Source organism: Halichoeres trimaculatus, unplaced genomic scaffold (genome assembly GCF_033239565.1).
Source record: "Halichoeres trimaculatus isolate MK-OKI-2021-1 unplaced genomic scaffold, fHalTri1.1 fHalTri1_scaffold_18, whole genome shotgun sequence".
In the NCBI taxonomy this organism is placed as follows: domain Eukaryota; kingdom Metazoa; phylum Chordata; class Actinopteri; order Labriformes; family Labridae; genus Halichoeres; species Halichoeres trimaculatus.
In genome coordinates, this window is record NW_027437196.1 from 2,237,359 (window position 1) to 2,253,683 (window position 16,325).

At 40.6% G+C, this 16,325-nt stretch overlaps 1 protein-coding gene across 4 annotated transcripts in view; it reads right to left on the reverse strand.

Annotated features, from left to right (window-relative positions):
* Nucleotides 1-16,325, reverse strand: part of LOC141807386 (cadherin-18) — a 342,498-nt gene that overhangs the window by 92,666 nt on the left and 233,507 nt on the right. For all 4 annotated transcript variants that reach the window (XM_074693358.1, XM_074693357.1, XM_074693356.1 and 1 more), the window contains one exon: nt 3,414-3,708. In XM_074693358.1, coding sequence (XP_074549459.1) covers nt 3,414-3,708 — 295 coding nt within the window. The remainder of the gene's footprint in view (nt 1-3,413; nt 3,709-16,325) is intronic.

Genomic DNA, 16,325 nt, shown 5'->3' on the forward strand with positions numbered 1-16,325 from the left:
GGTGCGTTGTAAACAGTAAAAAGTTGACTTGTACAAAGAAATTTGCCCCAAAACAAACACACTCCTGGTTTAAGTCACATCTTTGCGAAAGTGTACTTGACACCCCGGGCCAGAAGGTGGCGACTGGTTGAAGCATGCTTGGGCACAGTTCATTGCAGAAATTAACTATATGGTAGCGTTTGATTCAGTTTCCGGACAGATTCAGAGATAACGTGAACTTGCAGTAATCCAAATGTTTGATTCCTGTCCTCTTGACCTCATAGTTTAGTAACTACTCTACCAGCAGCATCTCTTCTATCCACAAACTACACATCCAGCCCTCTGAGAGCCTGACTCCATCTGTAACACGCCGTAACAGCGGGCAGCGCTCTCAGAATAGATTGAGACGTTCACTTGACAAATCCAGCTGAGAGACGCTGGCAGTTACAGCTGAAGTTGTATGTGTGTGAGGCGTGTCTGCTCATGAATATTCATGACTACAACCAGGGAGATATTGACTGTTTATAAAGAGGGCGCCTTCAGGTCTGTGGAGGTTTGCATTTTTAATCAGTCCTGCACATTTCCATCTTCGTGCAGCCAGAAACTGAACAAGCCATTCTTCTTCTCTTTGCACTGTTTGCTAATAAGTATTCCTGCCTCCTTTTCAGCAGCAGAAAGGTTTATTTTCAGCAGACAGCTTCAAATGGAAGGTCTTCAACAAACTGTCAGCATCACAAATTCACTATTTTATCGTTTATTTCAGGCCAAATTGCTCTGACAGCAGTTTGGCTACCTTTTGGACAACCTACATATGTTTTGAAGGAGTGCAGAGGAATATTTTAGCAGCGCGCTCCTGAGCTGTTGTGCTGTGAGGCAGAATACAGCAGACTGGGGAAAGGTGGCTTTTGTTCACCCGAGCTAAAAACAGAACTGTACAATAAAAAAATAAAAAATAGATGTTTTGCCACGAGATGCTGGGCGTATGAAGAGCGGCTGTCTCCGAGGAGGTGGAGAGAGGCTTTTCTTTCCTCTATGATGTGAAGGACTCCACAGTCTCGATGGCGGGGATTGCTGTGGAGGCATTATTGAGTGCTTTATAAAGACCTGCCCACTCGGGGAACCATCACAGCAACCAGAAAACAAAGATGAAACAGAGGCCTCGGCTGGCTCACAGGAGATCAAACATGCTGAGGAGCATTATCCAGAGCGGACAGAGGAAGCGCTGCATGGGGTAATAACGTGTTTGATCAGGGTCGCTCATACCGCCATCGCCCTGTGAACCATGCAGCCTCACTTTGTGGTGGATTAATTAGAAAAGTACACAAGAAATAAAACCACAAGTCATGCTTTAAGTCGTGTGAGTCACCACAGAGGTACACAGGATTAAATATACACTTTAAAAAAAAAAATGACCCTGCTGCCAGTATTTTACCGTTTTTTACAGCAAAGTAATTTTGTTGTGATGATATTTAGCAACCGTGAGTGAGGAGGAAACACAGTGGATATGAGACCCTGCTGTACGCTGAGATGTTACACGGTGGGGGGTACAGACTGTCTGTGCTCCAATTAAAATTCTGTCCCACAGATGATGACAGATGATTTCATGTTATGTGGAAAAGGAAAGAAAATTCTTTTTTCATTTATTTTGGAATTGGCTAACGAGCAAAGCCCATCAACACATCTCATTTATTAGCATAAAATATCAAACCCTGTAAAAATCATTAGGCATAGACCACCAGTCCATGCCATGTGGAGCACGGACAGTCGGTCTGCACCATGTGGAACAGAGACAACTGATCCTTACAGAGGGACACAGACAGTGTTTAGTGTGCCATAAGAGAAAAAAAAACAGTCTGTACTGTATGTAACACAGACCGTTGGTCTGTACCATGTGGAGCACAGACAGCTGGTCTATACGTATGGAACAGAGACAGTTAATCTGTACCATGCAGAGCACGGAAAGCTGGCCCATGGCATGTAAAGCACAGACAGCCCTTCTGTACGGTACAGAACACAGACAGTTGGTCTGTACTATTTAGAGCACAGACACCCAGTCAGTACCATATGTAGCACAGACAGCTTATCTGTACCATTTTGAGCTCAGACAGCTGATCTGTGCCACGTGGAACACAGACAGCTAGTTTGTACTAAATGAAGAACTGACAGCTGGCTAGTGCCATGTGGAGCATAGACCCCCAGTCCCTGGCATGTAAAGCACAGACATCAGGCCGTCCCATTTAGAGCACAGACAGCTGATCTGTACCGTATGGAGCACGAAAAAATGATCTGTACAATACGCAGCACAGATATCTGGTCTGTGCCATATGGAGCACAGACATCTGGTTTGTACTATATGAAGCACTGACAGCTGGCTCGTGCCATGTGGAGCATTGACCGCCAGTCCCTAGCATGTAAAGCACAGTCATCTGGCCGTACCATTTAGAGCACGGACGGCCAGTCTGTACGGTACAAAGCACAGACAGTTGGTCTGAACTATTTAGAGCACATGCAGCCAGTCTGCACAAAATGTGGCACAGACAGCTGGCTCGTGCCATGTGGAGCATTGACCGCTAGTCCCTGGCATGTAAAGCACAGACATCAGGCCGTACCATTTAGAGCACAGACAGCTGATCTGTACTGTATGGAGCACGAAAAAATGATCTGTACAATACGTAGCATAGATATCTGGTCTGTACCATATGGAGCACAGACATCTGGTTTGTACTATATGAAGCACAGACAGCTGGCCTGTGCCATGTGGAGCATTGACCGCCAGTCCCTAGCATGTAAAGCACAGTCATCCGGCCGTACCATTTAGAGCACGGACGGCCGGTCTGTACGGTACAAAACACAGACAGTTGGTCTGAACTATTTAGAGCACAGGCAGCCAGTCTGCACAAAATGTGGCACAGACACCTGGTTTGTACCATTTGAAGCACAGACAGCCAGCCGTGCCAGGTGGAGCCCTGACCGCTGGTCTGTGGCATGTAAAGCACAGACAGACAGCTGTATCATGTGGAGCAAAGACAGCTAATCAGTGTCATGTGGAGCATAGACGGCCTCTGCCTGCATTGCTACATCCCAGTGTTCAGCAGGGTTGGCAGTATATCAACTTTATTTCACAGCCATATACTCTAATCTATTATACAGTATTATACTGTTAAAATTAATTGTGTACTGTAAAATTACAGGAAGTTACTGGACACTTCTGCTGCTGGTGTTTCACTGTTATCTTACAGTGAAATATTTTACAGCACTGCATTTAAACACAGGGTTTTATTGTTGAATTTCCCTCCCAAATTCAGATTAATTTGTCTGAAGAATCACAGCTCCACAGGCTCTTAGAAAAGCTCCTCCTGCTTCATCCCTCAAAAATAAAAGCTCACTTCAGAGATCAGTCGACAGCAATCATTTCACAGTGAAGCACTACTCACCCAGTTCAGACATCTCCGGCACCGTCGCTACAAAGGGTCCATCTGGAAATTTGGGTGCGTTGTCATTGATGTCTTGTACTTTGATGATGAATTCCGACTTTGGTTCCAGGGCCTCCTCCGTGTTGCGGTCCAAGGCTTGTGCATGCAGGACATAATGCGTTTTCCTCTCCCGATCCAGGCTCTTAGCGGCGTGAATATCTCCTGTCACTTCGTCGATGATAAATATAGTCCCCGCTCCTTCCCCGCTCAGGATGTACCTGACGGATCCGTCGCCTTTATCTGAGTTTGAGTGAAGCTGCGGAGAAACCAGAGAGATGCTGTGTGAGTATGGGGGAATGGTAAGCTGCCAAAATTACTTCTTAGGCTTGTTTTGGATTGAGGGTTTCCAACTGTGACTGAGGTTTGTAAAAATTTCCACTGGCCTGGAGGAGAAATACAGGCAGTGAGACGTCTTTTTGGAGAGATAACATCAGAAAAATCAGTTTGTTTTAACAGAAATCAGACATTAGCTTGTCAAAATTCCTCCGACTGTTTGACACTTTTCTGTTTTTCTACCAAGAAAACAATACATCTCTGAATCAAAAGAGGATGCAAATTGTCAAAAATTGCAGCCCTGGTCCATTTGAAGGCCGTCTTAAAATAAACGAGACATTTACCGACCCACACTTTGATATTTTCTCCACCGGAGCTGCTCAAAAACATCTTCTCTCTAAATAGAAGCAACCTTTGCATCATTAGCGAGGTCCCCGGCTTCTATTCCAGCTTCAAAAAGCTCCCAACATCTAACTCAGACATTACATTATTCAATATTCCTCTCCAAGGCTCAGCTGTGCCCGAGCTTCACTAAAGAAATGCATCTTTGGAGATTAAAGTTTTTGGAGGAATCCTTATAACACGGCTGAAGATGAAGACGCTCTGCCTCTTCCTCACCGCGAGGAAGAGGAATGAAAACCAGCCACTTGTTCAGCCATAATTGACGCCGAGAGGATTAAGACTTTTCACTGCTCAGCTCAGTCGCACTTTTTTACTTTATAAACACATCATACGATACCTCTGAATCCCCAAACGCTGGCTAACATCATTTAAACGATTTCATTCCCACGTATGAATAAAACATGTTGAAAAACACATTCCTTTTCTTTTTTTTTTAGCGTTTTTCCCCCACAGGGAGATGTCACCGCTCAGCATAACACAATAATCCCTTTTTGTTGTGCATCAGCACCTTATAGAGCGCTCCTCCTGCACGCAGGCTGCTCTTATATGCAGATGAGCTCTGAACGGGACCTTTGAAATGAAAAGCGCACCACAGGCTCATCTCAAACAAGATGCTGGAGACATGAAGAGAACACAAGATACACATAGTTTGAGGTGATAAATAATTCATGGTGTGTTTAAAAAGAGATCATGTGGCACCCTGCGGTGAATAATAATGCATAGATCGTCAGTATAAACTGTTTGCTGCATCCAGAGGCTTTTATTTTGAAAGGTGCAGCTTTCTTTTAACTTCTTAAAGCCAATTAGAAACATCTGTCGGATTTAAAAAAGGTCATTCACTCCAAATGTAAAACAAAAGTCTTCAAAGTCCCGGTTTCGGAAAACGAGGAGCAGCACAGACGATTGGAAACAGAAGTCACACGTTGGGAATAATCAACAGGGATGAGTCATTTGACTCTGCTGCTGCTGCTGGAGTGTTTACAGGGCTGCAGCACTCCAAAGCTGCAGCATCTGCTACACCCGGACTTCTAATTCTCAAATGGTGACTAAAATATGTGATGATTACGCAACACGGTACGACTGTTCAAGGCAAGACAGAGGGAACAGAGTCGATCTTTTCTCCAGATGAAGATAAAGGAAGGAGTTTCTCTAATCACTGAACGTCCTCCAGCAAAAGATCCACAAACACACGATTCAGGAAAGGATTAAACACCTATCATCTATGACATCATGACCTCTGACAGGTGACGTGGGTTACTCTGATGGTGCAGAAAAAGAAAGACAAATAATGACGTGTTGCTCCACTTCTGCTCTTAGCATTCACCAACTCACCAAATGATCGACCCAACTCAACTTCAGTGGAGATCAACCAAAAGCAGCTGGAGGACAAGACAGTTATAGCACCACCTACAGGCCTGGCATGCTCACTACAGTTCCTCAGTATTTCCGTATAAACGCAGATTTTTGTCACTGAGCTTTAGCATCTTCAGATCAAAACACTGCAGGGCCCAAGTTTTCCAGGACGTGAGGAGGAAAGATGTAAATGACGTAATGGTTGAGCCACGCTGAAACTGAATTATAAAATAAAGAGGGTTGAAATTTCTCATTGGCTGCCATTGACTTCTGTAGACGTCAATTGGGTTTTTTCAACGAGGTGGGCTGGGGAACAGTCTTGCAGAGCTTGTCCATCAATATGAGGCTTATAAACTAGTGTAATGCTAAATTAACCCCTGTAGGAGGCAGCGGCGCTCTCTTTGGATAAGAGATTAGCATGGATTATGAGACGAGAGGACAGCGAAACGTTGCAAATGGGACAAGCTCAGGCAGCTCACACTTGAACAGAGTATTTAACCCTTGTGCACTGCTTAAATATACTGTACGCTCGTACTGTTAAGGCTGTTTTCAGCCACTCATTTTTTGACTGCTCTAAAAACATATCAGATCAATATTTTCTTCTACTTTTTTCACACAAATCTCTTAATCCACTTCTGCCCTGCTCAAAACTATCAAGCATTGAAAAATAATTTACAAATTTTAATACCTTAAGGGCAATTAAACTGATAGAACATCACTGATTATGGGAGGTTAAAGACAAAATGACCTATATTCTATATAAAAAGCCATCAGAAACCAGAGATTTTTTAGAGGGTATCATGGTCTTGGATATTTGCAAGATGAGTGACATTGTTGACTTTAATGTCTTTTTAGTTCTTGTGTAACATCTTTTTTTTTTTTTTACAAAAAGTAAGGCTTGTACTGTTAAGACTGTTTTCAGCCACTAACTTCCAACTGCTCTAAAAACCCATCCAATCAGTATTTTTTTCTACTTTTTTCACACAAATCTCTAAATCCACTTCTGCCCTGCACAAAACTATCAAGCATTGAAAAATAATTTACAAATTTTAATACCTTAAGGGCAATTAAACTGATAGAACATCACTGATTATGGGGGGTTAAAGACGAAATGACCTATATTCTATATAAAAAGCCATCAGAAACCAGAGATTTTTTACGTGACATAGTCTTAGATATGTCAAAGATTTGTCTCATCATTGATTTTTAATCATTTCTCAGTTTTTTGTAGCATCAATTTTTTTTCGAAAAGTAACGCTGGTGCTGTTATGGCTGTTTTCAGCCACTAACTTTTAATTACGCCAAAAACCCATCCCATCAGTATTTTTTTCTACTTTTTTTGCTAAAATCTCTCAATTCACTTCTGTCCTTGTCAAAATTACCAAGCATTGAAAAATTAATAAATTTGTTTTACCCCTATTCTATACGAGATTCTTTTCTGTGTGTGGTTTTTCTCTCATCCCCTTTCGGTACCATTACATGGCAGTAATGCACCAATTCGCCATTTTCTTTTTCTTTTCAAAAAGTTAGTGGCTGAAAACAGCCTTAACAGTACGAGTGTACAGTAAAGTTGTCCACTGTGGCTTTTAACCCTTTGAAAATTGTTAAAATCATATTTTCAAAATGCATGTAAAAATAAGGTTCCTGCCCAAAATTCATTCAATTTGCTGTAATACAAGTAAAGTTATGGTCAAATAACTGATAAAATTTTACCCCAAGTGGCTGTTTTCAGCCATAGCAGTGCACAAGGGTTAAAGGTCCCGTATTGTACAAAAATCTCTTCATTAAGTCTTTTAGTGAAGTTTGTGGGTCTTTGTCTTTCCTCCCAGCCCACAAAATGTGATATTTAATTGAGAAACCTGTACTTAGTAGAGCTTGTGAATGTAAAATCCTGACCTAAAATGAGCTGTTTGGATTTGGGGGATTTGCTGACGTCAGCGATTCCCTTTTTTGACCAATCAGGAGCAAGTCTGACCTGATTGGTCCACTGGAGCAGATACCCCCGAACCAACCATCCACCAACAAACCTGGGACCCTGGAAATGTGAGTATTCTAAATGCTGTGTGCTGTGGAGCAGATGGAAGAGCTTTTCCTCAGTGTCCCCCCTGTCTCTGTGTTAGCTTCAGGATGCTAACTGTAGCTGCAGTTAGCCTGTTGTTTCAGCCTGTAATGTTACAGTAAACGAGCTTCTCTGTTTTCTAAACATTGTGCACTCGGAGCTCTTGGCGCCGCTCTCAGTGACGTGGAAGAGCGGGGCGGTATCAGCCGTGGCTCATTTACATATGAAGGCCACGCCCACTAAATCAGAGCGTTCTGAACAGAGGGGCTATGAGAGCCTGGAAACAATGCTGCTGTGCTTGATTTATTGGCTTTTTGGACCAAAACATGTTACTACCATTTCATGAAGACATCAAATCATGCACCCATTACAAAAACCCCAATGGGACCGCAAAAAGCTTGGCTTCACAATTCGCCAGATCACAATGAAGCTTCAGTGGGTTGATCCATGAAAGTTCAACCCCACAACTTCCAGTACTTTAAGATCTGCTGAGACAATTCGGTGCCAGAAACTACGGCAAAGCTCCAGAGGTTTAGGGGAGTCTGTGTCTCCTCAGGTCAGAGCTGCTTTGACCCTGGAATAAGGAGCAGGGGGTCATAATCCAGCTAATCTGTGAGTTAATAACGAGCATGGTGATGATATAATCCCAACAGTTTTTGCTGCTGCTGCTTCTGACGTGAACAGAGAAAAAAGACCAACATAAACCCTGATTTTGTGTGAATCAAGGAGACAACATTACTCTGTCAGCCCTTTGACGAGCTCTTTCTGGATAATAATCAGGTGGCTGGCGTATCAAAGTGGCTGCTGGACTCTTTCTGTTTGTGTGTTTTCACCTTTTTGTACTTTATGTCCCTGGAGAGTTACCGTAAAATGCTGTAAAGCAGATGTCAATGCTGATTTTCAAACATCTAAAGCTGGTGTTGAGTTTGGGAGAGTCGGAGTGTTTTCTAACCTTTAATGGATATAAAACACATGTGCTGACCACAACACGCCAATAGATGAGGTGAAAAAGTCAGGAAATGTTTTACACACTCTGTGTTTTATGCTGCAGGTCATAAACATAGTGTACACACAGGCTCACTCTCCAGCAATTAGACCCGTCCCTTGTGAAGCATTGTTTTCTCATTTCAATCGATTCTCTGCAGAAGTCGTATAAATCCTGCTCCTCTTATGGTCCAGGATCTACGACTAATGTACTCACACGTTGAATATTTTACTGAACGTCTCCTAATTTACACCAAGACGCCGTTAAGTGTGTTATTAATGCAAATGAAGCATCGATCATCAGGGAAATGAGAATAACACCACGTCTCTTCTGCAGAGATCTGCTCAGACTGCTGCAGACCTGAATGAGGCCACGCTCAGACTGGAGCTAAAAACACTGGTACACTTTCACAGCACAGCCCAAATTTAGAAACAATCAATCATCAGACGCTCAATTTTATTTAGAGCGTTTCTCACCTACAGCACCTCGTATAGACCGCGCCGTGCAGCACACGCCGTCCTCTGTCCGTCTCTGTGTTACATCATTGATTAGCGTCTGCTAATCCTCAGCTGGACCTCCATCAGACCTCTCTGCAGGGAGGTATGACATGACTGGACAATCTGCACGCCTCTCTGGAATGCACAGCCTGTCCAAAACGTCGATGAATTAGCTCCAGTCGCCTTAATTACTGTAAAGCTCAGGCTTCATTCCAATCACTCAACAATCAGTCAAGAACAGACGCAAATTAGCTTAAAGAAAGAACAACAAGTACACACTTCACAAATCTGAAGAGGGAAGTGTTTATGAAAAAGACTGTGGATTCATGATTGGACATTTACAGCAATTTAACCGTTGTGTTGTCTCATATTGTTTCTCTCAAACTTCTTAAAACAGCGTTTAATTCCTTTAGCTTTGGGATTTTTATCTAAAGGTGCCATATTGTGCAAAAATCACTTAAAGTCTTTTAGTGAAATTTGTGGGTCTTTGTCTTTCCTCCCAGCCCGCAATAGGGCTGAACGATTTTAAGAAAAGATTGAATTGCGATTTTTCTGGCAGATATTGTGATTTCAATTCGATTCACGATTTTCTTCAAATCAAGCTTTGGGATATTCACATGTAGGGCTGAACGATTTTAGGAAAAGATCTATTTTTTCTGGCAGATATTGCAATTCACGATTTTTTAATCATCAATAGTGATGATAAATAATCTTTTTTCATGAACTTCTACTCCTAAACAGAGGCTTTGTGTTGTTAACCTGCTTACCAGCACTTTTAACATATAGATTGTCTAACAAATTAGTAAAACAGAATGTGTATAATACTTGACACAACAGATCCTTGCTGCTTTGGCGATCTCAAAATTGCATTGTCTAAAATTGCGATTTCGATCTGAAAACGATAAATTGTTCAGCCCTAGCCCACAAAATGTGATATTTAATGACCAAACCTGAACTTAGTAGAGCTTGTGAATGTAAAATCCTGACCTAAAACGAGCTGTTTGGGATTTGCCGATGTCAGAGATTCCCTTTTTTGACCAATCAGCAGCAAGTCTGACCTGATTGGTCCACCGGAGCAGATACCCCGAACCCCCTCCCTGCCCACTCCCCTACCTACTGCTGGAGAGAAGATTGCTTAAGTTGAAGAGCCATCACTGCTCTGTTTTTGGCTGTAAACAGCCACATAGTTCCATGCACAAGCTTTTCCATCTCAGAAGAAGACAGACTAAGTGTTTTGGGGCATCGGTGATCGGCCCATCCTTACACTTGAAACTGATCTTATTAACCACCTGGAAGGTCTGACAGCCAAACATTGTTGCTTTTTGCTCTGAGACCTAAAACTCAGGATACTTTATTGGTTGTCTGAGTTAAAACAAAAAGATTTTTTTGTTTCACAGGTATTGTTCAATGATTTTCAATAAAACAAGATTGGAAAATAGAAAGTGTATGCTGTCATAAAAAATAAAAAAATAGAAACTGGTATGGGCCCAAATCAGTATCGGCAGGTCAGGCTCTTTAAAGATCGGTGATCAGCCAGAAAACTGTGATCTGCGCACCCCTTAGTTTTCATATTTTTGGCTTTTAGCTCCTATTTCTAGTTTAATTTTGTGGTGTCAATGGTTTTCGGCTTTTATAGTTGTTCTATTTCTAAATTATATTTTGAGCAACACTTTGAAAACCTTTAGTTTAGAAAATCTGATTTCACATTTGTTATTATAGCGTATTATTCTATGTCAATATGGGAAAAGATTACTGAAATGGTTTTGAAAAATCTTAATTATAATTTGGTATCTTCTCTATAGAGATGTGTTTCTCACAATTGAAATGATACGGTACCGATGCCCAGTACCTGGCAATCTCAATTTTTTTTCAATTTAACTTTTTTTTTTAAATATATAACCTTGCAATACTGCGTTCATGTCTAGCATGGAAAATCACGTACTCTCCCACTCCCTCATAGTCACAGGGATGTGTTTAGGTACTAAACATAGTACTTTTTTGATTTTACGTGAATTGGTACCCTTTATTTTTGACAGAATTCAGTTGGTACCTGTAAAAGTACCTAATTCAGTACCCATCCCTACTTCTCAACAACAAGAAAAGAAGTAGACTTTAGGTTAACTTATGAACTTCATTTATATAAACAAAAAGGAAAGGTTAACATAACTAAAAACTTTAGAGTTGAAACGGATCTATTATTTCAAATAACTGCCTGAAGAAGTTAAGTTAACTAACAAGTCTTCATCAATCAAACAAAGGCAAGGGTTGACACAAGTCATCTTCAATTAAAACAACAAGTTACATTTAACAGTGTAAACAAATCAAGTGGATTTGATTGAACTGGTGGTGTTAAAAGGTTTGATGGCAGATGGTTGCCTAGATCAAGAAACTTCTTCCCACAGCGAACAAACTTAATGAACAAGGTGAAAAAGCTAAAGCTTCAAAGACCTGACGAGTAGATACAAAAAATGAACGCTCACAGATCTGTCTGGATCATAACTTAAACACAACAACACCGCAGATGCAGCCACAAAAACTCCTTATTTTAAAACATCTCTCTGCATTTCCGAAATGAACAGGAGCTCAAATCTGTCAAACCTCACGTGCAGCGGTTCAGAAACTGAAGAAGCAATAAAATAAGAAACATCTCTAACAGCTGTGCAGTGAAGACGCACCCTGACAGTTATAACTTTTGTGATCTGTTGCACCCCCAGAGGTAAGTGGTTTAACAAGTAGAGCAGCGCAGGTCCTCAGGCCACATCCAATCAAAACCTGGACCGGCAAATAAATGAGTAATTAGAAAGATGCTGCTGATTGCAGGCCTGACTCTGATGAGAGCTGACTGTCCTCTCCCTGGTAAATACCAGGCCTGTAATTAGACGGGAGCCAAAGATCTTGTTGAATCAGGTAGTTAATCAGTTGCTAGATTGTACTAATATAAAACACAACCTTCAAAGCTGGAAAACAGAACATATTTACACATCAAATGCAAGTCGACGGATCCAATTACTTTGTTGACACAGTTTGGCCCATTTCTGCGCTCTTTGAATATTCAATGCTGTGAAGATGTTTATAAATAGCATCAAACTTTCATCATTTAAAGGCAGAGATTTTACCCACAGAGAGACCACGTCCATAACCACAGCCGGGGTAAATCCACCTCTGTCCAGCAGCTCTCTACAACTCCAGCCCATAAATGAAATTACGCCTCCAGTCCAAGCGCTAATTTAGCCATTGACTTTCTCTGCAGCAGCCGATAAATCATGCTCGGCAAAGTGCGAGCCAATGATGCATACGGCGACGACTGCCTTCAAAAATCCATGGGTGATAAAAGTGTCAACAGGTTGTGGGCCATTAAACAAACATCAGAGGAAATACAGAGGTGTCTGCAGGCTGGGCGCGGGAGCGGGAGGATACGGCGCCGTCGAATCAAAGGAGGCAGTTATAGAGCGGCGAGGAGACGTGTTCCAGTATCGACTCTTCAATATCTATGATTCAGAGCGCTAACCCCCAAATATCTGTTTCACTGCAGCCAGCTGATCAGATAGTTTGACTACACTGGTTTTTAAGATATGGATAAGACCGTGTCAGATAGCATGGTTTATCACGTAACTATAACAAAACACCACCCAGTACTCCAACCTCTGTGATGTTATTATTTTATAAACACAAATATTCACACCAACTGCAGCTTTTGCCTTTGGAGACAATTTAAGTTTCAGTTTCTTCCTGGAGCTTCTTGGTTATAAAGATCTAACCTGCCATTTCCCCCTGAGATGGCAACTCCTCTCACAGTTCCAGTTTGTTCAGCTTTAAATTGCTGAATAAGCTTTTTTTTTAATTCTATTTTTTTATTTTTTTGTCTGCAAAGTCATTGCACTGCAGCATCTCTCAGCCTTAGACTGTTACATTATCTCTTCAGGCACGCAACTGTAAAAAAAAGTGGCGTTATCGTCAGATTCTCAAATTTCCATCTGTCCCTGAACATCTCGCACGTGATGTCAGCATCATGCCGAAACCGGGCGGGAAAAAACAATAATTTTGTGAGACTGCCATCAACATCCAATTAATCCACATGTCCTCTTTGAAAATCTGTAGAAAATCAACCGTTTGTTCTAGCTCAATTTAGTAAAAAACAAATAATTTTACGCTCTCTACTGCTTTAAAAAAGCCATGAATGATTGATATATATCTTGTGCGTAAATCTGAAGAATTATTTGAAAATTGCCTACCACCCTCCTGGTGTCATGTTTCAGCTTGGGGCTGCTCTGCACCACAGAGCAACAGTTTGTGTGTTCAGAGCATGTTAAACTGAGAGTACTTCACTTTTCTTTGATCCAAGACTTGAATAAAATGTTTCGTACATAGTTATTAACAGTTATTTTAGAGTAAATATTCAGAAAATTTCAATGCCCATCTTTCTTTGTTTCTGTGTTCCTTACACCTCAGGGTGCCAAAACGTGTGTTGCATATACTCCCACCTTATTTTTCTTTCAAATTATAAAAAATCAATTTTCATTTCTCTTCTTTTCTAATGAGTCACAGCTTTTAAAAATTGTTACACTACATAAAGACTCAATTGAGTTACATCAGCCTATGAGTTATACATGGTTGTCCTGAATCTATAGAGGTGCTGAACTTCACTTTATGGAGAAAAACAAGAACACAGCGAGTATAAATATGACAGAAGCAAAAAGCGCTTAGAAAGTCTTTTTTTACTCTTTAGTTTATTTTTTTTTTAATCACTTAAACTCTGAAACTTGTTAGTTTTATTTCACACTTTTATTAGTTAATGAAAAACAAATATTTAGCTCATAGAGAGTTGTTTGGTTTTAATTATGTAGTTAACGGCAGAGTCACTGCTGTCTTTGTTGGAAATGATCTGTCACTGTGAATTTGAATTTTATGTAACAACAGTTTTCGCGGTGTCGGTAATGCGTATCGATCAGTACTCAAGAAGGACTACTCTTGCTGGTGTTGGTCTGAAATAAGTGGTATCATACACCCCTGTTAAAATGTATTGTTACTTTAAAGAAATTAAGTAATTAATTAATTGAACGTTGCAGAAGCTTGGTTGTGCTCCTAATTTTGCAAATGCATGCAAAATTATCTAGAAATAACATAATGTCAGTTTTGACCCTCTGTTTTTAACAACTTCTCATCCTTAATATATCCAAAACATAAAAGCCAAATTTGGCGTTGATTAATTAAAAAACATCGGAAGAGTATGTCCAACATCTTTTCCTGTGAATCAGTAAAATTTGACATTTAACTCATATTTCCAAACCTTTTGTCGGATTTGACCGTCATGGGAAGAGATTTTCCATGCAGGTGATGGTTTGGTATTAAAGTACAAAAACTTTCATAAATGCAGATGAAAGTAGCTTGGGTGGGGCTGCAGTTTTAAGTCAGTTTAGGGGGCGCTATGGAGCGTGTGTCGACACAAAAGCACTGAAAGCATAGATTTATCACCGTGACGGACCTGAGGGCAAGGTTTGGTGAGTTTCTGAGTTCAACGAAGGAAATTTATTTGGAATAAACCAAAACTATTTCACAAACCAGGATGAAATGTTTGATATTGTTGGAAAAACAGAATTCTAACAAGAGCATTAATGAGGGGTGGTAGAAAAAGTCAATGTATCATGGTATTGGATTTTTATTTATTCATTTATTTATTTTTATTTTATGGATTATTATTTTTTGTTTAATGATTTTAGATTGTAACTTTTATTATTATTATTATTATTATTATTATTATTATTATTATTATTATTATTATTATTATTATTATTATTATTATTTTATAAGTATTTTTATTATTATTATTGTTATTATTTATTTCATTTTATTTTATTTTATTTTATTTTTAGGTCCTTGATTTTAGCCTTTGTTTATAAGCTGGGTTGAAAAAAGAAGAGTTGTCAGATCCCTGAATAAATCTCAAAAACTGACTCACATGTGATGTTCATTATTTGGGAAAACATGGCAGCAGATTTTAACTAGGTCTGGTTTTTAAAAACAAACTAAAAAACACAAAAATAAAGTATCAAAGAATCTTAATTTAAATCGAATTAGCACCCCAAAAATCATAAAAGAAGCAAATCGGGAGAAAACCACATCGTCCTAACCTCCAGTGGACACTCTAGGAACTGCAGATTTTCTGAACTTTTGGAAAAACAAGAAAGATTTTGGCCTGTGGAGTGGTATTCCCAGAGGTTTTTTTTTTTTTTACCCTGAATTTGATCTTTCAGAATTGATGTGAGCCATGGGAAGTTTTACTGATGGGCCACTGTCAGCTGGAAGCGCAAAATCTGCAAATTTCTTCTTTTTTATTGATTGGTTATTTTGCGACACAATGTACTCTTATTTACTGTTGGAGCAGAGAAGTGGATTTCTTCTTCCTGATTCAGCCACAGCCTCAAACGTGAGTAAAAGAAAACACCCAACGCTGACAGAACTTCCACCGATACTCTACACCTTCTGGATTGAAGTCGTCTGCTCACAGCTTCCATAAAACCAACCATCTGTGAATGCCTGATTACACCAACGCCGGGAGAAAATGCCAGAAAATGACAGTTGGAGTTGACAACTTCCTGTGGATTCCCCTCACTGCTTTTTGGACACTTTCACATTTCTCCTCTTTCCATATTTTCCTCGTCGTCACTGATTGTACGAAAACTGGGCTGGAGGCGAGTTTTCAACTCATGATTTCCAATCCGGGGCTCCATTTCTCTGCAGAGAGTGCTGCTCCTGCTCCTGCTCCTGCTCCAGCTTCAGGGCTGGAATATTTTATTTAGACTTCATTTATTTTGATCACACAGAAAATTTCATGCCGACCCGCCCTGATGTAATTTGTGTCGATTTGTTGAACCACAGAGCAGGAATGATGTGAGCCTCACATATACCGGTGCCGTATGTGGCGAGCGGGGTGGAAGCGTCAGAAACCCTCAGAGAGTTCATGCGAAAGCTCAAACTCTGACCTCTGTGACCTTGTTGCTCTGTCATCTCCAAACCAAAAGACTGAGGCAGGATCCTTTCTCTCCACAGAGCTTCAAAACAAGGGCTTGTGTTTATCTCTCTGTCTCCACGGACAACTTTATTAAAGACTGCTGGAATAGATGACTGGCATGTGGCTGGCGGCTGGCGGCTGGCGATGCATTTCAGAGGAGTTTAAAGAGATCAGCAGAGTCTGTGGCTGCTGGAAAAACAGTCCAATCTCAAGGAGAAACTGGCTCATAATTTCATCAGACGCCCAGAGGAGCAACCTGAGTGAAAGCGTCTTCTCCTTCACTTTCTTTTGTCAA